Source organism: Mixophyes fleayi, chromosome 1 (assembly GCF_038048845.1).
Source record: "Mixophyes fleayi isolate aMixFle1 chromosome 1, aMixFle1.hap1, whole genome shotgun sequence".
Classification (NCBI taxonomy): domain Eukaryota; kingdom Metazoa; phylum Chordata; class Amphibia; order Anura; family Limnodynastidae; genus Mixophyes; species Mixophyes fleayi.
The window spans coordinates 379,104,929-379,129,608 of record NC_134402.1 but is presented as its reverse complement, the minus strand read 5'-3'; the positions used below and the strand labels follow the sequence as shown (position 1 = coordinate 379,129,608).

Genomic DNA, 24,680 nt, shown 5'->3' with positions numbered 1-24,680 from the left:
CTTTTGGAACTAGCAGAATTCACTGTTCTGTAGCATACATTATACAAACATAAAACTACTTTAACATGAAATACTGGAAGTCATCTCAATAATAATGAATAACCTGTGAGGCTTTTAGAGGACTGTTGTCTTTTATCATATTGCAGGGCGCCTCAGTAAACTAAAAATTACACGGTTTCTGATTTTTGTAAGAACACTGCAGATTTCAGAGCTGCAGTTACTTAGAGCCGAGATGGCTTTCAGGTTTGATAGACTGAGAATAATCCTTACTTCACACTATAGAGATCGGTCTTGCCGCCCGTGACGAAGTAAAACTGATGTAAATTACGTGCGCATCAGTTTAAAGGACAGGTCTGTGTAGCTCAGTCAGGCAGAGCAAAGTGGAGTCTGTTTATTTGTCTCAGCTATCACAAGAATATAGGCTGCCACAAGAGCATGGAAGAATGAGATAGTGATGGAGTGCTTTCTGATGACCTGTATGCAGCGCCTGCACAAATTACATAAAGTGTAGGTTGTACAAGTCATGGAAAGCTTGAAAGGCTGATTCTCTCTGAGCAGGGAAAGGCTTTTAGTAATAGCGCCCATGACAAGGATGAACCACTACAGATAGACACAAAAAAATTTTCACCCAATCATTCCATTATAACTCATACTTTGCCAGGGGATAATTGCATAATGTCTATATTAAAAATGATATTTGAATGTGTGATAAACTGTCTATATATTACCAACTACAGTAAAAAATAGTTTTTCCCAATATATACAGTATAAATCTGGAGGTCATTGTGAAAGAGCAGTAATAATAAACATGGAGCCACAATATAAAAAAAGTAATAATAAAAGGTCAATACATATGAGCGAATGTAATTAAAATTTAATTTCAATCCATGGGCTGATTTATTAAAGAACATACAATAAAAATACCAAGAAAAATCATGTGTGCACACATTACTTGCTACAGTTGTTGCATACTCTTTTACACACCTTTGCTTATTGAAGAGATTCCACACTCATAAAACATGCGTGGACCTCCAGGTTCTAATTGGTCAGGAGAGGGAAGGATCTTGGGGCAATCGCAGCCACGTGCTGTTCTTGTCCTTGTCGGCTGAGAGATAAACAGAGATCATGCCCAGCCACTCTGATTATGAGGAGCCGGACAGCACTCTCTGCCGACAGGAGCAAGAATATAGTGTGCGACTGACAGAGAAAAGGGGTCGGTGCATAAATCGCACCCTTTTCCCCGGAAAACAGCTAGGTCTGCCCCAGCGCTCACACTTTTTGTGACGCATAGGTTCCAATGTTTGGGGAAGCTCCTTAATCAGCCAAACACTCGCCATGTTATAAAATGTAAACTCTGTTCAATAATTGGGCCCCTCTTATTCTCAGGGCTCCTGCTCTGTGTGTGGTTAAAGCCAGCTACCAGTAAACACAATCTTGAATTTATTTAGCCTGCTTTACAAAATTTGGTTGTGTGGCCTGACACTGGGATGACCAGATCTGTGCAAATGGCCTTCCATTTGTCTACTTAAATTGCTCACAAGGTGTAACATGTGACTAGAAGCTCCAAAATGTTGAATCTTTTATTCTAACAATTAGATTATAAATTGAGATTTTTGAGCAAGATTTAAACTAAAGAAGTTAACAGTCTTACCACAATGTAATGTTTGTTTATTTATATGTATTAATGATCCCCCTTTAAAGTTTTCTCATCGGCTACATTCATTTTATGGAATGCAAGCCATCAATCCACTATCACTCTGTGATGCCACTAGTTGCTAGGGATATAGTTTGAATATATATTATTAAATGACTGCCTCCACTGTTTGTATTTAGCAGGTGCACTTTAAGCTTCCCCAATGGGTTGAAATGTGCCTCTCCTGTGCATAGATATAATGAGGGCAGAGCAGCTACATATTGCACACACTATATCTCGCTTTAAGATTCCGTATTGCAGCTGTATTGCTATTTCCCGAGGGATTTCTCTAAGTACACAATACATTTTTTATTTGCTTTATAAGACAAAGTACTGCTGCGGTTATGGATGCTGGGAAACTGTTGATTAATGTACAGAAATTTGCACGCTGCTAAATGTAACTAATATTTATTGATTAACATGGACATAACATGACATGAGGTTGCTGCTGCGGATAGAACCTATTATTCACAATCTGCTTGTACCCTTGTGCAGATTATCATTAGAGCCCAAAAATATATATTTTCCTGTACAAACTCCCCATTGCTCCAGGCAGTAGGTCATCAATTCCCATCTCCGTTAACGCATTACAGGGCCAACGAAAGAATGCTATGTGTACTTATCCCCTGTATTCCAGGCAGAAACATATGCTCTAGTTTATAATATTTTAGGTTATGCTTGTCTCATCATATTTTCTGTAACCTGCAGACATATGGAAAAACTTGTAAGAGAACTTTCCCTTGGCCTCTTATATAAGTCCACTTGATAACTAGTTGTATATTTCCTCTCTTGGCAACATGCCTCTAGGGGACAGACTATAAATTCAGTGTTGGTGAGTGCTTATGTACTTAGATATGAAATGCCATGTGTGAAAGAGCGACTTTGAGGCCGCTAGAACCAGCTGGTAGAGAAGAGCTATACAATCGGTGGCATGGTTTCTAAATGCTTTTTCACACCTGCTTGGAAAGAGCCATTATTGCTAAGAAAGAAAGCTCCTGTTTTGAATGTTCTGGAACACAACAATGTTGTCTTTGTTCTCGGTCAGTTTATAATTATGTCAATTAAGTTATTACAAGCAAGAAGCATGGCATTACCTGCTAATTAATATATGTTAGGAGGTGAGCGGGGAGGGTTGTTCCACCTAGGCTTTATAACTCAGTCACACAAAATAGGGTTATTGTCCACTGGGTTTTTATTGTGCTATAAATAAAAGACATTTACTTGTCTTGTAATGTAGTTTAGAGTTTTTTAGTAATGTGTTTTTTTAGAGTTGTGAATTAGGAATGTGGTAGCTAAAGGTTACCTGTGTCACGCCTATCCTTGCGCCATGATTTGATAAAGTGCCCGGATTTCTACAAGCTCCTGCTTTATGTCAGGTTTATTTTAGCCTTCTATACAGTGATAGTTTCCTGGGCAAATGGTAACTGGATATGATGACACACTATGCTATTTTGTGAAGGAATCTGATTGTCAAAATCAAAGGTGTAATCATTTCATTCAACTGATGAATATATAATGCAGTTTAAGGGAGCAGTGTGTATTATGGTTATAAGTGTGTATTATGACTGGTAGGTCTTTCCTATTCTCACACATTGTTGCGATCATTCATCTGGCACATACCAAGCACCCCCCCACCCCTCTAAAAAATTTTGCCGCAGGCAAGTACTCTGGAATATGTACTTAGTAGACACAGTAATCATCTGTTGGTTTGAACATTTGCTGTTGTCTGCTGCATGAGGTATCCCAATAAAAATAGTGCTTATTGGGAGTACTGGTTTCAACATTTTTGTATAGCCTTTGAGCAATTACGTATGAACATGGTACCCTGAAATTTTGACTTCTCCAGGGCTAATTTCCAAACTTGGACATTAGTAAGTTGGACAACCTACCTCCAATCTAGTACCACTCCATTTATAAAATTAAGGTTTTACATTTGTCCTCTAAAACAATGCTCTGTTTAGCCCCATTTATGTCTAGCCTTTCTCACGTTCATCTCCTGGTTCTCCACTCTGACCTGGCCTTAAACTGAGGGTTAAGTTAAGTTTGTATTACAGTAACTGTCTTTCTCCTCCACCAGGCCCCTATGCTGTCACTTAAACAGAGCCCACAATGACACTATCTGTTGCATCTCCATTGATTGATAGTAAGGAGAAAGTACTTAATAGTTGGCACACTTTCTTGCTACTCTCTGGATTCAATAAAATCTAATGTACAGAGCATAGCATAGCTGTGGGCAGCATGCTGGCTTAGTGGTTGGCATTTCTGCCTCTTAGCATAGCTGTGGGCAGCACGCTGGCTTAGTAGTTGGCACTTCTGCCTCTTAGCATAGCTGTGGGCAGCACGCTGGCTTAGTGGTTAGCACTTCTGCCTCTCAGCACTGGGGTCACGAGTTCGATTCCCGATCATGGCCTTATATGTGTGGAGTTTGTATGTTCTCCCCATGTTTGTGTGGATTTTCTCCTACACTCCATACTAGTAGGTTAATTAGCTGCTATCAAATTGATCATAGTCTGTGTTTCTGTCTGTCTGTGTATGTTAGGGAATTTAGACTGTAAGCTCCAATGGGACAGGGACTGATGTAAGTGACAAATATACTCTGTACAGCGCTGCGGAATTAGTGGCGCTATACAAATAAATTATGATAACTGCGCCTTATCCTAGAGCAATGAAACAAAACAACTGTCTACTCATATAAAGATATGACTGAAATACTCAAAAGGAAGATGTTCTAAACGAGTTCCAAGACACCATGTACAAGCCAGTATTTCATATTTGTTTCCACCATTGTGTGTATAGTTTCTTTGAACACTAAATAGATCATATAGCATGGAAGCACTTTTCAGACTAAACTCCCATGCCAGTTAATAGATTTAGTGCTATGAGATAGCAGAATATACTTTACCCAAAGATCCTTGAGACTGCACAGGTATCAATGAAAAGACAACACATGTAAGAGGAAAGACAGAAATCTTTTTATAGGCTGGGTCATAAAGATCCTAGAAACTGTTGTCACAAACATAGGGACATTGTGACAACATACATACTTGGTGCATTCATTGAGTCCAAAGCCCTGATGCGTCCGATGGATTTCAACTATCAAGATACGTACTAATTGATTAGAAACACATATAAGACATAATCGTATAGTAAATAGAATAACTATGTACTGTATAATAAAATAGAGTTACATGGCATTACTAAAGAATATAATTTAATGTGTAATCGCCACTAATGATACACTTCAGCAGCGTTACGAGCCACGGCGGATCAGGCACCGTCGTGACTCGTTCGGGCTCCATAGACACGTCCCGGCTGTCGTCATGGCGACCGGTGCATCACTTCCGATTTTCTTCATGGCGACAGTCGGGAAGCTCCTCTCATCACGGGCGCGCACGTCAGGCTGTTACAAACTCATTCCCAGGTGTTGAATAATTATTAGCCTTGCCCCTCTAATTTCATTGGCCCTTCCTTATATAGCCTCCCTGCCGGTTATAGTTCCTGTTTTCAGTATATTCCCCTGCTCCTTTCTCTGCTCCTCTGCTCTTACTATTTGGATTGACTCTGCAGTGTATGACCCTTGGCTCGCTATAGGTGAAGACCTCTGTTACCTGTTCTACAAGTTTGATACTTGCCATCAGCCCTAACAACCAGAGGCTATAATAGACGTAATTCCTAAGATTTAAAGTCTCAGCGACTCCCAAGTAAATTATATCTTCTAGTGTTTCCATATAGGCATCACTAGGAATATGCATATATTGGGAACCTTATAAACACTTTATACAAGTTTTTCATCCTGGGCAGTGATCAGCAGGGACGTAACCTCCTCTTGTTTCATATTCTCTCTGCTCACCCGTAATTCACCCAGCCTGGGAGACTCTCTCTGTAGCAGGGACTAGTTTTGAATGCCCACAGCATCAAATGTTTACTAGGCTCCCCAGAGGTTCACTGGCACAGGTCTAGTGTAAAATGTGTGCCTCACTCTGGAATTCTTAGAAACTTTGTGAAAACTCTGTCTCTCTGTATCTCTCCAGTACTCCTCTCTGGCTGGACTAGACTGCTCCTGGTATTCTGGTCAGCCTCCTCTATCTGTACAGGACTCTCACTTCTTCACTCTCATCCAATATGGCATTTTCTCCCTTATGTCCTGGATGTTATGTCCTCCCCTCTCTCAATTGCCGCTGGCAGGCTCCTCAGAGCATCTCTGACCTCCTTCTTAGTTTTTCTCTCTTCCCAGCAGTCTAGATTGGCCGGAATGCAGCATCCACCATTTTGGTGTAGCCAATCATAGTGCCATTTTGGAGAAACCAGGGTAACACATCACTGCATAGCATCACAAGGCCGACATTTTGTGATTGGCACTTAGTGTCAGCCAGCTCACCAACCCAAAGACAGCCACCCATGAAGCAGAAGCTAACTACCTTCTCTACTTATATAATTCAACAGGAAATGTACTCCAGCTCCTCTGTCACAATAACTGTGATCATTATACCTTAGAAACTGGGTTTTGAAAAGTATATGGTTAAATTCAAGCAAACATAACACGATCTTATCATTGTTTGATCATGTTCTAGTTTCTATATCTTAACTGCTCTGAAAAATATATACACAACAAAGCCATTTCAGAAAAATCTGTCACAACAAAGGAATAATAATATGGAGTAGCAGCAGGTTGCAGACAATTCTCTGCTGTTATTTTAATGATACAGGCACATGAAACTACATAAAAAATAAGTGAAGTTTATTTCTCTAAAGGAACTATTTTATCTTTACTCACCGAGGGAACACACAAACAATAGAACCAAATTCTGGTTATCATAGATCTCAACAAAGCCCTTTATTAATGCGTCTTATGGATCATGAGTTTTGTTTCTCATTCAATTTGCCAATTGCATAATTTACAAATGGTCACAAGAAAACAATTTTAAAAAATGAAAAAAATAGTTTGTTGTAAACCCACCTAAATATTAAATTTCCATCTATTTTATATCACGGCCCTGGTCTCCAACATTACACATAGTGTAACAGCAGTGCTGTATGTCATTCAGCATGGAACGTTCACAAGTCTCACAGAAGCCCTTTCAATTGCAGTCAGCTTAGTGTTCCTATTGTGTTGTGTGGTGTTTTAACATTTGCTGGATTAAAAGAGCCACACTGAGGGCTTTGAAGAGCTGCATGTGGCTCACAATCCACAGGCTAAATACTTCTATGCCGGTGGCTTGACTTTATCTGGTATTAGAACTAAATTAGACTTTTAAATAGAAATCTGTTTAAAAAAAAAAATGGACAGTAAATTATTCTAAAAATAATTCCACCTGTAAAGTAAGGACATTTATAGTCATTATTCTAGATAAAAGTTTGGGGTTATTTTTATTTTGTTGCTTTGTTTTTGTTTGTTTTTACAGCATTTCTGTTTTTGGCAGAAAATGCACAAATGTAATTCAATTAGTAGTAGAGAATTAACATGATTGTTAATAAGCATGACAGTTAATTTTAGAAATGTTCTGGGCAACTGTAAGTGTAAAATGATCTATTTAGGTCATAAAGTATGGAGCAACTCTGTATGTTTATACAGGAATTTACTGGGGAGAGGATTTGGTAAAATAACACAACTGATCACAGCATGGTTTTTTTTTTCTGATTATTATTTTAATTTATCATCCAAAGCAACAGAACACTTTCATGAGATAATGTTCCTATGCATGTGGAGGGGAGCTCATAGGAGCTCTGCATGTGTGTGTGCATGGACTACTTGGACATTTAGTACACACAAGGGAGAGCTGTGAGAGAGGAGAACACAGAGGAGAGAGACCGATGAGAGGAGGACACACAAGCCAGAACAGGAGAAGAGTGGACAAGGGGATAATACACTCATGGCTGCCACCAGAAACTGTGAGGTCCAGTACATGGACACAGGCAGGGAGCCCCGATCTCTCCCTCCCTGGCTCGCTGGATGAAGAGGTGTATTATGGAGGTCTGCTGCCCGGGCAAGCACGTGTAAACATCAGCTGACAGAAAATAAAATTTTCACTTGCATGAATTTTAATGGCTCGGCTCTGGTCTTTGTGCCTCAAGCTGATTTTCACTGTCTTGACAGTCTGTGGAGAGAGGGTAAGATTGGAGAGGATGTGGAAGTGTGAAGGTGGCAGAGAAGAGGGAATTACATTTAAGGTAGAAACAAAGCAGGGGGATGGACAGGACATTGAGGAAACTGAGGACAGCCACGGATAGCGGAACAAAAAGAGCAAGATAGGTTAGGAAACAAAATTAGAAGGCTAAATAACGAGGCTGCTGGTCATCTGTGTTGTACAGTCCTATCTGTTACTTTAGCTTTCACAACCTGCTGCTCGATTCTTGTCTAGATCCTGGTATGTTGGGGCCTGTTTGGAAAATATATAGGTACATGAAATATGGAAACCGAGCAAAAGGTAGACAAAGTACATAACAGTATATAATACATACATCCTACCTTCAAAAGAGCTGAACATTAGCCCTAATTTTAAGACTGAAAAAATAACCTAAAGATGCCCACAATGCTCATCCGAAAATGCCCACACATGACACCTAGACCTCCCACATGTTCCAAAATAGCCCCACATGCACTCAGACCCTCATATGTAGTATGAAACTGTCATTCATATCTTCGCACATGCCCTTTAGACCTTCCCACATGCTCCTTACATGCTGACCAGAACTCCCACCTAAACATTCTTTTATTCACTCACAAATATATTTGTGCATGTAATTTATCATAAAGCCCCCGCCCCAATGTCCCTTGTCCCTCTTTATGACATATTCCCCATCCATGTTCCTCTCTACCACTTGCCTAGACATTGTTAATACAATCTGATAGCTCCCAGACACTGATGGGCTGTGAGCGCACCGTGCGGTGACCTCATCGCTGCGCTCCCAGTCTATCTGTCACTGGGAGCTACCACATCACAAAGGGACAAATTTTAAGTAATACTTTAAAAAGAAGCACAACCCCCCTCCATGGACCACTATAAATGCACCCCCAAATTAGCTTACCTAGATGTTGTTTGATGCGGCGGCTCACAGACACTGACAGACTGGGAGTGTGCCACATGGTGGTGATGTCACCGCGCAGCATGCTCATACCCCAGCAGTGTCTGGGAGCCGCCGCATTGAAGGGCCCCTTTAAAATAGGAATTTAAATGAAAAAGTAACATTCATTGGGCCCGATCAGTCTAGGCCCCCAAGTCTCTCCGGGCTGGTACAACCATACCCCCTATACCCCTCTGAACACATTGATGCCTTCTCACATCTTTGTCTGTTTTACCCAGTTTGTTTATTAGTTTACTGTGTTTGTCCCCAATTGTAAAGCGCTATGGAATATGTTGGCGCTATATATAAAAAAAATGATGATGATTGATTCCTATGCTAAATGGACAGACATTGTCCTCAAGCATTGTTAAAAAGCAGACAATAGATCATGGATGGTCAAAAGCTGTGCATGCAGCTTCCATGGTCATTCATTCATTTTCTACAAAGCTTGTGTACAGTAAGGGTCCTTTATCAGTATTTTATGCTAAATGACCGCTCAAAGTCAGAAGAAAGGCAATATTTTAGGATTAGTGATACTTCTACATCTGGAAGCTCTCTTATTTTATCTCTGTGTCTTGTGTATTTGGGCAATGTTACTGTTAGATGGGGATTCCTGTTGCTCGTCTTTAATTAAGATAATATACATATTGCAACAAAGAGAAACAATAGAATAAGTATATTTTAAAATAAGTGCCATATAAATAATACACTGAAATACAGATTACACTTCTGGGCTTCTTTGGTGGTAATTGTTGGCTCATTTTGCTAAGCAATTGCTGTAGTTTCAATGTAAAACAGCTGCATTCAACATGCTGCTTTATCTGACATTATAAGCAAGTGGTGGAAAGTATAGACCTCGAGGCAGAGAGAGCAGATCTTTTAACAGGTTGGCATATACTGTAGGCAATTGAATTGAATTTTAATAGGTTAATTTAAAAATGTACTGAACCTGAAATTTCATTTTAGGAGAAACATGCAGAATTCCAATAAGACAGGGATTGGATAGATTTATTGTGATAAATGTTTATGGGACCTGTCTGTAATCAGCCTGGGAAGTAGGAAGATTCATGCTCAATTTATTATGCTGCCCCATAATTGGGTTCAATGTTGAGGTGGTACACACTGAAGACACTGAATGTAGCTGGAATCCCAGTTGCCATGCCAACCGCAGAATTATGTATGATATCCATGCTGATTGTTGGGAGGGAGTATGAAGGATGTTGCCTTAACTGCCGCACTCTTCTTAGAACTGATGATTTAATGTTAGGAAGAGAACAAAGAAAAAACAGATGCACTGTTACTTTAGGATGTGTATTCAAAATATGTCAGTCATTTTCATTTGTTACAGAACTCTGGTCTCCATTTTTTTTCATATATGTCTTCGGTGATAAGTTTTGAAAATAAATTGCACAAACAGCACTATGCCATGTAGTTTACCTTTTATAGCTCAAAAATAAGTGAACCAACATAACAAAGTTAAATATTGCATTTCTAATTAAAAATACTGGGTTGCACACAAAGGGCGCACCCACTCTGATGCAGGCGTCTCCTGAATTTGTCCCTCGGTATCTAATTTCCAGGACTTTTAGGCGAGAGGTAATTAGAATAAATCAGCTCCCAAAGGAGTTGTTTTGAAGAGCGAAACCAAGAGGGTATTTGTAAACAGATCTGCAACACGCAAAACATATTGTCCAGACATGACTGTGACTTGCGAAGTGAATTCTGATGAGTTGAAATGCCTGACAGGTGGTACAAACACGTTTCTAGATAATTGTAGGCATTATATGAGTACAACTGTACCACACTTATGCCCACTCGTTATAGCAGTAATGATTTATGTAAATAGGGAGCACACTTTATTTTCATTGTTGAATGATGACGAGAACTGAGCTCTGATGGGTGGTGAATAGTAAGCTGTGTGTCAATCATCATCATCATCATCATTTATATAGCGCCAACATGTTCCGTAGCGCTTTACAATTGGGGACAAACATAGTAAACTAATAAACAAACTGGGTAAAACAGACAAAGAGGTGAGAAGGCCCTACTCGCAAGCTTACAATCTATGGTGTCAATGTATATAGTGCCACCTCACAGTATTACCAGACCGTGAGTGCCTCTTCACTGGTGCGTGGCTCTCCAGTATTCCTGCCAGCACCTATCCTAAACCGTGGCCGCCCGCCATCCTGATGGTCTGCGCATGCGCAGTTCCTAAGAACTTTTCTGACCTTTGCTTTTAGTTAATTGGTTGATCAGGCAATGCTCCCTATTTAAAGCACCTGTGTTCATTACCTCGTGGCCTGATCTTGGAGTCTCATTCCCTGTGAGTCTCTGAAGGTGTTCCTGTGTACTTCTCCGTGTCTTCAGCTTCCTGCTGATTCCTGCTCAACTCATTGCCGGTTTCCAGACCGCTTCAAGTCTCCTGTGTTCTACTATGTCTTCAGTTCCCTGCTGATTCCTGCCGGTTTCCAGACTGCTAAAAGTCTCCCGTGTTCTACTATGTCTTCAGTTCCCTGCTGATTTTTGCCGGTTTCCAGACCGCTACAAGTCTCCCGTGTTCTACTCGTGTTCGCTATCTCCAGTGATTCCTGCATTGCTCATCATTGTTCTACCCGTGTCAAGTTCTCTGCCTGTGTGCTGACCCGGACCCTGATTACCACTACCACTCACCTGTGGTTTCTTTACTCGTGCTGGCGTGTAGCCGCTCAGCTGTTCCTGTATCCTCTCGTGGACAGCCTGCTCACCTGAACCGCGGTATGCTTACTTTCTATTGACTGTATTCGTTTACTGCATATCCGCTTGGACTGTTCTCCACTTACCCACGGAATCCTCTATCTCCCTGAGACTGTGTTATTACTCCGCATATCTGCTGGGAAGTTTACCTCTTTGTTCAGTCGTGAGATACATATGCTAATTGACCTTCTGCTATTAGCCTGGATTCTAGTAGTGAACTCGTCTCTGTCAAGCAGTGCCTGCCACACCAACATAGACTTGTGCATATTGTTTGAGATCAAGTTTCTTGTGCTCTCAGTGTCTACAGTCTATGTTTCCACTCATCGACACCTGTACCTATCCCCACCTATAGCAGTGGTACAACTTGCTATACGCAGACCACTGACTTCCCCGCTACCTACCTGGACAAGTCCTTTCACCATAAGCAGTGGTACAACTTGCTATACGCAGACCACTGACTTATACGCTACCTACCTGCACCTGGACAAGTCTCTTCACCATAAGCAGTGGTACAACTTGCTGTACGCAGACCACTGACTTCCCTGTTACCTTCCTGCACTTCTTCACGTCCATCAAGATCCTCGTGTTCATATCTACCTAATCATTAACCAGATTGCTGCTAGTCATTGACTTTTCTATTTGCATCCTCTCACCATCTGCTGAGTCATATGTTCCGCTAGTCACCCTGCTACCAGAGGACCACTGTGTAACCAACACTACTCTGGTAAGATCATCATCTGGTGATATCCTCGGCAAAGACTCCTAGTGCCCGTGACAATTACTTTAGGTCAGAGCTGTTTTAAAGGTATGTTAACACATGAGATTTTCTGTATACCACCAATCCAGTGCTCTTCTGCTTAGGGTTAACTTCTCTGGACTTGTAACACAGCTCACAGTTGCCTTGTGAGGGATGTAGTTTTTCTCCCTGGACTGGTAAACAACAATGTCCATCTCTTTTCTTACTGATGCAAAAGTGATGAGTAGCTCTTGGGTGTTCAAGTCCAACTGCAGCATACCCAGGGGTTACATTGACATGAGTATGCAGTATGCTGTGAGGTATATAACACGTCAGTTTTCTTTTTTTGTCTCCTGAAATTTCGTAAATAAGGAGTAACATATAGATGAACTCAGGTAAGGCGATAGATCAGGTCCAAATGAGAGATGGAGGAAGGGTATTGGGGATAAAAATAATTGTGTAGTAGCAACCTTTCTAAACTAAAATTGCCATTGTGCAGCATGCAGCTATTATTATTATTTTATAATTATATTATTGTTGTTGTTATTATTAGTTTTATTATTATTGTTTTTATTATTCTTTATATAACGCCAATATATTGCATAGCACCTTACTGAGAATTTTTAATCTTCCACATCAGAACCTGCCCAAATGGAAGTCACAGTCTAAATTTTCTACCACCTACAATAGATTAAATTTTGCAAAAAGTAAATAATCTATTAGTGTATGTTTGTACTAAGAGAGGAAATTGTAGGATACGAAGGAGAAGGGAACATGCGGCGGAAGCCCATGCAAACAACTGGAGAAATTACACTCCACTCCATGCAGATTGTGCCCCACCACTGAGAAGCAGGAGTGCTAACCACTGTGTCATCCCACACATTATAGAAAACATTCAAGGAAAGAACTCTGTGGTAGTCCCCCTCTTCAGACCCCTTATCCTACATAGGCCGCACCAGCATCTGTGGAACCAGAAAGCTGCAGCACCTGTTTTAGTAATGTAGGAGAGGAACTCCATCTGAATTCTTCCAGAAACATGGGGTCACTTTATTATTTGGGATCATCATTTTCAGTGCAGTTCTTCTCTAATTACATTGTATTGACATTCAAGACCTGTTTCTTTAAGGCACACAAAACAAACATAAAATGCGATTATTTTTTTAAATGGTCATAATTCAGGCATACACATGCTCTCTTCTGATGCCTGCACCCACCGTGCTCACCTCTTCAACTGTCCCTTTCCTCAGGTACCTTCCCCTCCTCCTTTGTCTCAATCCTCACAATTCCCTCCCTTGACCCTGCGTCTCTCTATCACCTGACCTCACTCACCTCTTTTTCCACTTCCTCCCTTACGAACTTTAATCCAACTTTCGCTCCCTCCATTCCACAGCAACTTTCCTTACCATATTCACAAATGATCTTCTCACTGTCATATCTAGGAGTCATTTCTCTCTATTCATCCTTCTGAACCTCTCTGAAGCCTTTGACACAGTGGGTGTTTTCAATGACGTGGTCTTCTTCTGGTTGACCTTTCCAACCGTTCTGTCTTCACCCCTAACTCCACCTCCCTTTCCTCTTTTTCTGCCTGTTGGTGTCCAACAATGGTCCTTTCCTGGCCCCTTTCTTCTCCCTTTTCACTTCCTCCCTTAATGAGCTTATAAGTTACTTTAGCCTCTAACAACACCTATACACTGACTATATCCAAAACCTCTCCTCCCTTGATCTCTCCCCTTACCACCTCTCTCGCGTCTCCAGCTGTCTTTCATCTATCTCTACTTGTATGTCACTGCTCATTCTCAAACTTAACAAATCTAAACTCTTTGCCCACCCCTCTCACCAGGGTCCTCCCCGCCTCCCCTCCTCTCCCTTTTCATTGACCTCTTTTCTGTATGTATGTGTGTGTGTGTGTGTGTGTGTGTATATATATATATATATATATATATATATATATATATATATATGTGTGTGTGTGTGTGTATTGTAACAAAACCGCACCCTTCTCATGGCACTTTTGTCACCTTCTGTTGCAAGAATACCCAGTAGACATCAGCAACACGAAACTTCACTTATAAATCAAATATATTTATTGTTTTTTCACAATAAATTGAACAAATTCCGTCAGGATGACACCAGCAAGCAACTACCTTTCACTTGCACCTCCTGGTGACCCTAAAAACTAACTAGACACAATACAGCTCCCTACTGTCTGGCCAACTGGTTCAGCATCAGTCACCTCTGACAAGAGCACAACTCCAGGTTTAAATACACATGTCTCCTCCCACAGGCTTGGATGACTGACAGGTGACACTCCCACCTTGTCTTTAAAGGATGGCTCCTCAGGTGTTCTGTAACGCCTAATCAGCACAGCCACCCCTATCAGCTCTGTGGATACAAACATGTTAAAGCATGCAAGTAAATCACTTTTTTACATTTACTTTACCACATGTCTCTGACCTGTACATTACTGAACTTAAGCACAGTGCTACACCTGTATATAACTTGGTCTGCAGCCTTTTACCTGCAGACAGTTAGCACCATAGCTAATTCCACTATTAGAGGCCTGTGGCAAACCACTCCCATTGCCACAATATATATATATCCAGGATCAGATGCTTTCGTACACTGGACGACTTCTCATCGCCCAATTAATTTTCCTCTCTCATCGCTCTGGATCAGCCTCTCCTCTCTATTAGTCGCTACACTGGCTCACTGTCAGAATCCAGTTCAGTCCCCTTACCTTCTTAGCCCTCATTCACTCCACTACTCCTTACATCTCCAGCCTCTTTTCCATCCACATATGGTGACATACCCCTGGGTATGCTTCTTCCTGCAATGACTGTTTTTCAACCACACATGCACCTCTCAAATGGGCTAGATCAGGGGTGGCCAACCAGTCATAGACTAAGAGTCAAACAAAAACGAACTTCTTCACATGGCCACCACACCTTCCCACATGCCATCAGAACTGGGTGTGTTGGAATGTCAACAGTTAACATTTCAACATTCACATTGTCCACACCATATTGTCGATAGTCATAAGTGCTGCTAGCCTAGGCTGGTAATAGCAAAATTGGGGGCATGGATATCAGATGTTCCCAATCAGTCTTAAGTTACATTGGGAGCAGCCAATTGGGGTTCAACCTCGCACTCTTCAGATTAGCGCCCCTCCCACCCCAAGCCAGTGCCCAGAGAACCACACTGTGATCCTGCTCTTGTCTGGGAGCCACATTTAAAAGTACAAAGAGCCGCAGGTTGGCCACCACAGGGCTAGAGAAATTAGACGAGATGATATTGCCTGCACTTACAGACATGCACCTCATATAGTGGCTGCAGAAGAAAGTGAATGGCGATTAGTCTGTGTGTATGTGCGCTTCTTGTATTGGGTGTAGGAGGACACAGGAAATGACACGTCTCCTACTGGGAGTGGGGAAAATGGGGTTGATGTATGGGTAATTGCTAGTGAAGTGGTAGATGTGAGAGGGACACCAATTGTTAGAGGTACTGTTCACTTTACTATTTACAGATGTGTGTATATATATATATATATATATATATATATATATATATATATATATATATATATATACAAGTTAACCCATGCATGATACTCATGCATTCTAGTCAAATCAAGCTACTTAAGGTGTTAAAAAGGTTCTTGTCATGCATTTGGGCCATAGCCCAGGCCTCAACCACCAACCACTCCCCACTGTCACTTCTCCTTCAAGAAATATATATATATATTTTTAAAATCTTTATAAACACTTTTAACAATTAACAAATTAAATTAACAAATTAAAAACATCTTAGTATACCAAATTTCAGCCCTTTTTTTTTTACACACACACTAAGAATTTAGTAGGTCAGTGTATAACTCCGCCCAGCAGGTGGCGCTGCAGCTTGGTTTTATTTTTTCCACACACAGACAGACTAACACACGCCACTAGACATTTATATTACAGATATAAATGAACTTTGGTTCCTGCTGGTAGTGCGCGTAAAGACTGATGAAAAATGTTTTTTTTTCTCAGAATACAATAATCTGCAGCATTCGCCAACTTTAAATTGCAAAAGTAAAGTAGAATAATTTAAAATAGTGTCTGCTGAAGTTGAATTGAATGTGAATCTGTACACGTATACATTTTTTTAAATATAGATTCCCAGTTCCTTGGTTCATGAAGTATTTAATAGTTTGATATGGTAGTGATTGTCTGCAGCTTTTATGATAATAATATGGCTGCTATCCAAACTTGTTTTCAAAAGGCTGTGCTTCAACCAGACTATGACTATGCAGGCTCCTTTAGACAAAAGAACTGTATGATCACCTTGATTTTATTTTTGGTAAAGGAAGAATGTGTGGATCTTTGATTAATGTGTACCTGTCATGTACCCTTTTTTACGATCATTTATAGTCTAGTTTGAGTAAATCCTTAATTGCAATGCACAGTTATGAATACGCATGCCATCCTTGAGAAAATCATCCATAAACGTGTGTGTCCCCCCCCATCTATGTTCTACTACCTTAGGCATTGAATACTTTAGTTAGTGGTGTAGGCTGTCCTTTGGTCTTAATGAGTGTGTGACATTGATCTCATGGATCATTCTAATTAATTTGAATATATCTGGTTCATGAAGGCGCCCACTCATGTAACATAGTTGATGAGGTTGAAAAAAAGACACCAGTTCAACCTATTTTGGATCTCCAGCGATCCTGCACTTATATTTGAAATTGTTCCAGAGTATGCAACCGCCAATCTGTTTCAATTGTGAATATCCCCCCAGACCCAAAATTGCTGTCCTATTTTTACCCTATATCCACTACTATCCTTCATTTTAATTAACGGACGTATCCATGGATACACTTTTCCACTAAAAATTTGTCTTACCTTTTCTTAAACATATCTATTGAATCTGCCATCACAACCTGCCCTGGCAATGAATTCCATATTTTGACTGCCCTTACTGTAAAGAACCCCTTCCTTTGCTGGTCGTGAAATTTCCTCTCCTCTAACCGCGTGTCCTGTGTATAGTCCTTGGGGTAAAAAGTTCCCATGAAAGTTCTCTGAATTGACCCTTAATGTATTTGTACATAGTAATCATATCTCCTCTTAGACGTCTCTTTTCTAAAGTAAACATGCCTAAACTGGCTAACCTCTCCTCATAACTTAATGACTCCCTTTATCAATTTTGTCGCCCTTCTCTGAACCCTTTCTAGTTCCAAATTATCTTTTTTATAGAGTGGTGCCCAGAACTGTACTGCATATTCAAGATGAGGTCTTGCCACTGTATAAATCATACAGTGGCAACATTACACTGTCTTCCCTTGCATCTATGCCCCTTTTTATGCATGCCAACACTTTGTGTGTCCTTGCAGTTGCTGCTTGACATTGAGCGCTTTTGCACTCCCAAATCCTTTTCCATTATAGATACTCCTAAATTAATTCCATTTAATTTATAGATTGTGTTCTTGTTTTTGATCCCTAAATGCATAACCTTACATTTATCTTTGTTAAACCTCATATTCCATTTGGCCGCCCAATCCTCCAGTTTATTTAAGTCCCTCTGTAGAGAAGATACATCTTGCTCTGATTTTATTACCTTACAGAGTTTAGTGTCATCTGCAAAAATAGAAACTTTACTCTCTAAACCATCACCAAGGTAATTAATAAATATATTAAAAAGGAGTGGCCCCAGCATGGAACCTTGAGGTACTCCACTTAAAACTTTTGACCAATTAGAAAATGTTCCATTAATTACAACTCTCTGTTCCCTATTCTCTAACAGTTTTTGATCCAAGTACAAATGTTGTTTCCTAGACCCAGTTCCCTTATTTTGTAAACCAACCTCTTGTGTGGCACTGTATCAAAGGCCTTTGCAAAATCTAAGTAGACCACATCTACTGTGCTGCCCTGGGCTAACTTCCCACTAACTTCCTCGTATAAACTAATTAGATTAGTTTGACATGGCCTATCCCTCACAAATCCATGTTGATTCCCACTAATAATCTTATTTCGCACCAAGTAATCCTGAATACTATCCCTTAATATATCTTCCAGTAGTTTCCCCACTATTGATGTCAGGCTTACAGGTCTATAATTCTCTGGTTGTGATCTCGTCCCCTTTTAAACAACGGAACCACATCTGCTATTCGCCAATCCCATGGTACTGAGCCTGATGAGATTGAATCTCAGAAATAGCTAGACCGCTATTCTTAATTTTCAGAGTGTAGCTCCATAAGAAACCTTGGGTGTATGCCATCTGGACCTGGAGCTGGCGCCCACTCATGTGGGTCTGCACTACCCTAGTTACCTTGGATTGAGTATCTGAAATTTAAGTTAGGTCTTCTTCTTTGCTCGCTGTGCATGTTGGTGGAGCCAGTGAGTAGGTTTGTTCCTGGACATGCGTTTGTGAGGTTACTCTCTGAGGTGCAGATGGAGAGGTTGCTTATCTCCACTTCTGTAATAATGTAATTCTACTTTCTCCTTACCCAATCTCTTTTTTGTGTAGTTTACTCTATCTCCTACACCTCAATATGTTATTTTAATACCTACAATTTTTCATTAAGTATTTCAGCAGTCTAACAATTGGAACCTGCATTTAATCATATCTGCTTTTTGAAGGACTACATTTGAATACATCCTAATTAATTGTTCTGCTCTGGAATAGTTTTATTCATTTTTCTTTAGATTATTTTTTTGTATCATTGCAGTTCTGATTGCTTTTTGCACATGTGATATTTGGACTTACATTTACTTAAAATGAAAATGAATAAAATTTGGGAGGACAATGCATTAAAAAATTATATGCAATTTTCATGTTCATGTTACGTTTTTTATAAATGTACATTTATTGACGTACAATTTGTGCTACTTGAACTGCACTAGCAAGCATCATAATAATAGAAAAGATGAGTCCATGTTTAGTAAATATAATTATTCCTATTAGATAGATTATCTAAATGTTATATGAAAATCTTCTCTATTCAAATGCAATTGACTGAAAAAAAAACACGCATATTTGTATTTATTTTTACCTCTTTTTGAAACTTGCTTCATATTGTATATTGGTAAATAACATTTTTAACTTGTTGATTGTAGGGTGGTCGGAATTTAAATCTTAGTAGAAACTCGAAATAGCTGTGGTTCATCGACTGCTGCATATCCTGTGTACGGCTGACCTTTGCCTAGCTATCTCTCCGTGGATTGCCCTGTCATCATCTCCTCCTCTCCAGTGTTCTACTAGAGACTCATGTACCTGCCCTTCATTGGGACATATTCCTCTGTGTCAAGTTGCCTCTCAAAGTTACCTCTCTGTTCTGTCTCACTGGGAACTACCCTAGGGGGCCGCGACCTGCAGGGTGGAAGCCGCTGAGCCCAAATCTTCTTGCGGGAATCCCTGGTGAATACCTTTCGCTGTGTTAGGCTCTGCGCCTCTGGGTGAAGTCTAGGCAAAACCAGCTGACACAGCAGGATCTCACTCATCCTTCGTGCTCAACCTGACAATCTCCCACCTGCCCGTGAATTAGCAGGGATTACAAGAACTGTGACCCCAGGACCAGTTCTTAAATTGCGCCTGGCGGACAGGGAATTACCTTATTGTGGACACGGGGTAGTGAGAAGGAAGAGACAGGAAGTGAGGGACAGCTGGAAGCCCTGACACGTAACAAAAGCATGGAAGAGGTTAATTTCAGAAGGGACTGTGTGTTATTCAAGATCCAGAGGTGGGGAAGGATAAGTTTTACCCATTGTCTTTCACAATACTGCCCCAGACATTGTGGCGAGGTCACAGCAGGGAAGCCACTGTGAAAGGCCAGCTCATCTCCACTCCCACTGCAACTCCCCAAACCAGCACCTTCCAATGTTTCAGAAAGAGGGAACCAGGGGTTGGCCCTTGGAGGGGAAAGCACTATAGGAATTTGACCATGGATATAAGAATCCACTCCAGGGGGGAGAGGGGGGTATTCATTCTGAGGATGGATTTCTGGAAGGTGTGGGTCTGACTGGTGTTGACTTTCTGTTCTCCACTAGCAGACACGGTGATCATCGCTGTCCTGTACATGAGGAAGCAGGCTGTTGGTCCATCTTGGGACCTACCATCACCTCATTGGGCGATACTCGCCAGGTTCTTGGTAAATTGGTGTGCCCACAGGAGTGGGGAGACTGATACCCAAAGTATTAGTCTCTGGGTCAGTGACTATATTGAACAGCTCCAAGAGACACTGACAGGAATTTGCAACTATGTTCTGCAAAAATAAGTTCTCTGTTTTTAATGCAGCACTTCACATAATTTCCACTGTGTAAGGGGCCTTCACCGTTATTTCTACCAAGTACCCCATTTCGTCTAAAACCGGTACTGTGTACAAGTGTTGCTATAGATTGGGCCTAATTCATTAAGGGAAGTAATAAGCGATTTTGTGCGTATGATCTGCACAATTACTCTTCGCATGCCCAGAACCAGACCATATACCTTACAACACAGCAGCGTTCAATTCATCTTCGAGTGCAGAGGACACTCACTGCAGCCTACGATTTCAGGGAGGGGAGAGGGCAGTCAAGGGGCATTTGTCAATAGTCAATGTACAGTAAGGGCGTGACAAACTCAAGCGCACGCAGCATCTTTGGGCATCTCTCAAGTACTTCTTTTCCAGCCATATCTCTTGCTACAGGTCTAGTCTAAGTCCCGATTACTAGTGATAACTGGTAAGTATGTATATTAGGACGTGTTTGCAATGCAAATTTTTTTTTTGTACAGTAGACATTCATAATAAAGTTTTTTTTCCATGGAAAAAAACTTTATTTTTTAATGTTTTATCATTAATGCCTATATAACAGGTGCCATTGATTGCATTTTTTCTGTACTTTCTTTTGTGCGTTTATATTACACATATGTATTGGATGTATCCTATAGTGTCTTATCTAGTAGAGTAGACCTACATCTGTATTCATCAGAGCATATTTCTTCAGATCTGCTCCTTGTTGAATTTGGGCGTGCGTATACCTGATTTACATGCGTTTTAAAAAAGTATGCCCCCCTCAATAAATCGAGCCCTGTATCCAGTTTTCATATTTAGACTATTACTAAAATGATGACTTGATATAAAATGGAATGCATTATTATGTCTGTTTTCTAGGATATTCAATAGTCCTTTTTGTGCTTGTGTGCTCCTACCTGGCCAGGCTGACTTGCTTCCAAGTAGCGCTATAAATAATTCACATGCAATGCAGAATTCATTCAGCCAGGGTTTATTGTCTGTTGTTGTGTTTAAGAACAATGATGTCATTTCATCTCGTTTTACTGCTAGACCATTAATTACTTGAATTGTCACATTTCATTAACACGTGAATATCATATTTAAACCTGCTGAAAGAATGTTATAACATTAGCATTTCAAAACATTTCCTTTATTGCATTATCCTTGGGCCCACTTATGACAATCATGCATAATATGAAATTATTATGTACAATTACTCACTCAGGTGTCAGATTTGGAAGATATAATCAGGATGAGAAAATATAATAGTATACAGAATAAAAGAGAAAATCCTCTGTGCCGCTACTGTATAATATCACCTAATATAAATGATACCTGATAATAAAACCAGGTAAGAGGGCCCGTGCGAGCAGGGCCATCTTACCTCTCTGTCTGTCTGTATTACCCAGTATTGTTTTATTACTGTGTTTGTTCCCAATTGTAAAGCGCTACGGAATTTGCTGGCGCTATATAAATAAATGTTGATGATGATGTTGATGAAAAACAGCACATATACGTCCTAAACTGCTGATAGGGCTACACAAGCAACATTGTCCAATCAAGTTACATCAGAACAAAGTTCCACACAGAATTATTTCCAATCACCGTATGTGACATGCTTGCTGCAATTGTGCTTGGACTTGACTTTCATTGAAGTAAATGACAATGGAGAAAAATTAGTGTTGTCTGTATATTGAACTATAAACAATTGCAGAAGGGAAATAATAAATTAAAGAAAAGCACAAAATCAATCTTGACGGAAATCTGAGAATAAGTGAGAAAAGCAGGAGATTATCAAACTGGATTGCAATCAAATGATTTTGCCCTTATTTTTTTCTTGCTAAAGTTTTGAAATACATTGCTGTATTACCGTGGATTAAATCACAATATGGGATGTGGTATTGCTTTCAACAACAGCAGAACATTATGTGGAAATCATAGCTTCTTGTGTGTGAGAGGCATGGAGCACAGTGAATTAATATAATGGATGGTAATTAGAGCAGTAAGTCAATACAATTCAGATAATGGGTGTCAGGGATACTGGTATGTATCTAGCCATAAGGTGATCCTATAACTTTCCAGTTCTAGCATATACATTTTTCTCCATTTGTGATATTCTATCAGAGTGCCTGGGTTTTTTTTTTAGACAATTAGGGGGGAATTCAGTTAGCCAAGAAGTCCTGCTGGACATTGCCTCGATTATGGGCTGCACACATCGCTGGCCAATACGGTGACAAATCTCTGCTCATTTTCTCCTTGTATCTTTATGGGACGTGAGAGGAATTGAGCAGAGAATTTAGAAGAAAATCTGACTCCGCAGACTGTTCCGGAGACATAGCGCGGCACCTGGCAGCCAATTTAATCCCCCCTTTAGAGTGTTAAGGGGCCCTAGGTAAAATGTGAAAAGCAAAAGTAGCTATCCCATAGCATATCATGCAACCAACAGGTGCAGACACTGATAAACACATATATTCCTATACGTCAGGAACAGCATATGTGTGATGTGGAAGGAAAAACACCTGAATGCTAACAACAATGTATTCTATGCAAGTAAACCTGATTTTCAATGGCAGATCTTTTTAATTACTTGTGGCCCTTTTTCTTTCTTTTTTTCTTTTTTGTTTTATATTTAAACTTTCTTTATTGAATTTTCCACAATTATGATATCACTGAAAAGTAGAGAAGACAATGAAGAGTACTTGGAAACAATAATCTAAAGGCACACAGTCTTCTGACCGGCTCTTCTGTCTTCCTGAAGTGAAAAATATAGACATGTGAAAATGGGGGTAAAGGAACATGGAAACATACAAGAGAAGGGTTGAGGAACGAGGAAGGGATTTTGGAATAGGGGAAAAGTGAGGAAGGTGCTTGAGCTTACAAATAGTGGTACCTGGTCAGACTTATCGGTTCTGTTGTCACATGTAGGATTAGTTCTGCAGAGATCAGAAAGTTAACATAAGGGGAAAGCAGCACAGGATGGGAGGGCGTGGGGGTAGAGGATCAGGAAAACAGAGAGAGAGAAAGAACAAGCAGATAAACAGTCCATCAATTATCTAATGTCATCAACAAACTGCTTCTAGGGTCATGGGTTAAGAAAAAGGGCACATGACCAGCAAATGGAGTGTGCCGTGGGGGCATACTGGGGGTAGAGACATGGCCCTTGTTATGGTTATTGCGCTGCATTTTTTATTAAGCTAAGTTGACATTTATTAAGCTAAGTTGACATGGCTACTTTTTCAGCCAGAAAAATTAGTGACACAGAGCAGTAGATGGACAATCCAATTTCACCATCACACCAATAGCTCTTTATGGAACTTTAGCTGCTAAAATACTACTTTTAAGTGTCGAGCTGTTTACTTTTGTATGCTCCCAGGACAGACAACTAAAACCAAAAAAATTCTACTTTTGTAATTTAGCATTGTGTCTGGCAACTAAAGAACTAATTTGGGTGCAATACATTTACACATTTCTCAAGCATTTACTTTCATTAAACTATCTTGATGTCAGGTAACACAGGAGACTTGTAGATTGAAGGAAACATGCGGACATCTCCTGCTTTTGTCATATATATAAATGTTAATGCACACTCCCAGTTCATCCAAGTGAAACAGTGTTTTACATCATAAATATCCTATATCTAACACACATATAATGCCTCTAGAAAATGCTCCATTAGTGGGTGTAAAGATCCATAACCTTGCTCATATTAACACTAGGAAACCACACGCATTTTAACCTTTCAATTGATTTTGGTGAAATTTACAGCCTGACTTTTATTGTATATTAATATTCCCTTGGCTGTGATATGTGCTCAGCCACACTTAATAGATATATCACTTTAAAGAAAAGTCATAGCAGTGAAGCAGCAGATAGGAAGAAGCGCTCAACTCGTCGAGTTGGCTAAAGTTATATAAATAATTGAGTATGCACTTCGCTAGCGTGTTTGAGAGTCAATAAGCTATTTCTTAACTTTAACTGAACAGGAAAAACACCTCCAACTAACAATATGGGTTTCTCACAGGTGGGATAGGGAGGTTATAGCACTTACTGTAATCTGGGAACTGTCGCTTCATTATTTAATAGTATTGCAGTATAGACATCCACCTGAATAGTTCTGATGACATCTTCACCTGCAGAGCCCTAGAACTGCTACATATGTTCCGACATTGTGTAAATGCCGTGCGTCCGTCTAGACAGTATTTATTTTA

At 40.2% G+C, this 24,680-nt stretch overlaps 1 protein-coding gene across 4 annotated transcripts in view; it reads left to right on the top strand.

Annotated features, from left to right (window-relative positions):
• The window catches only part of COMMD10 (COMM domain containing 10), a 262,491-nt gene that overhangs the window by 148,930 nt on the left and 88,881 nt on the right, over nucleotides 1-24,680 (top strand). Inside the window, exon 6 of one of the 4 annotated variants that reach the window (XM_075179464.1) lies at nucleotides 19,319-19,385. The exons of the other annotated variants lie outside the window; for them this stretch is intronic. Within the exon in view, the coding sequence (XP_075035565.1) occupies nucleotides 19,319-19,357 (39 nt within the window). The 3' untranslated portion in view covers nucleotides 19,358-19,385. Of the gene's footprint in view, nucleotides 1-19,318; nucleotides 19,386-24,680 lie in introns of those variants that run through there. 4 annotated transcript variants of the gene reach the window in all.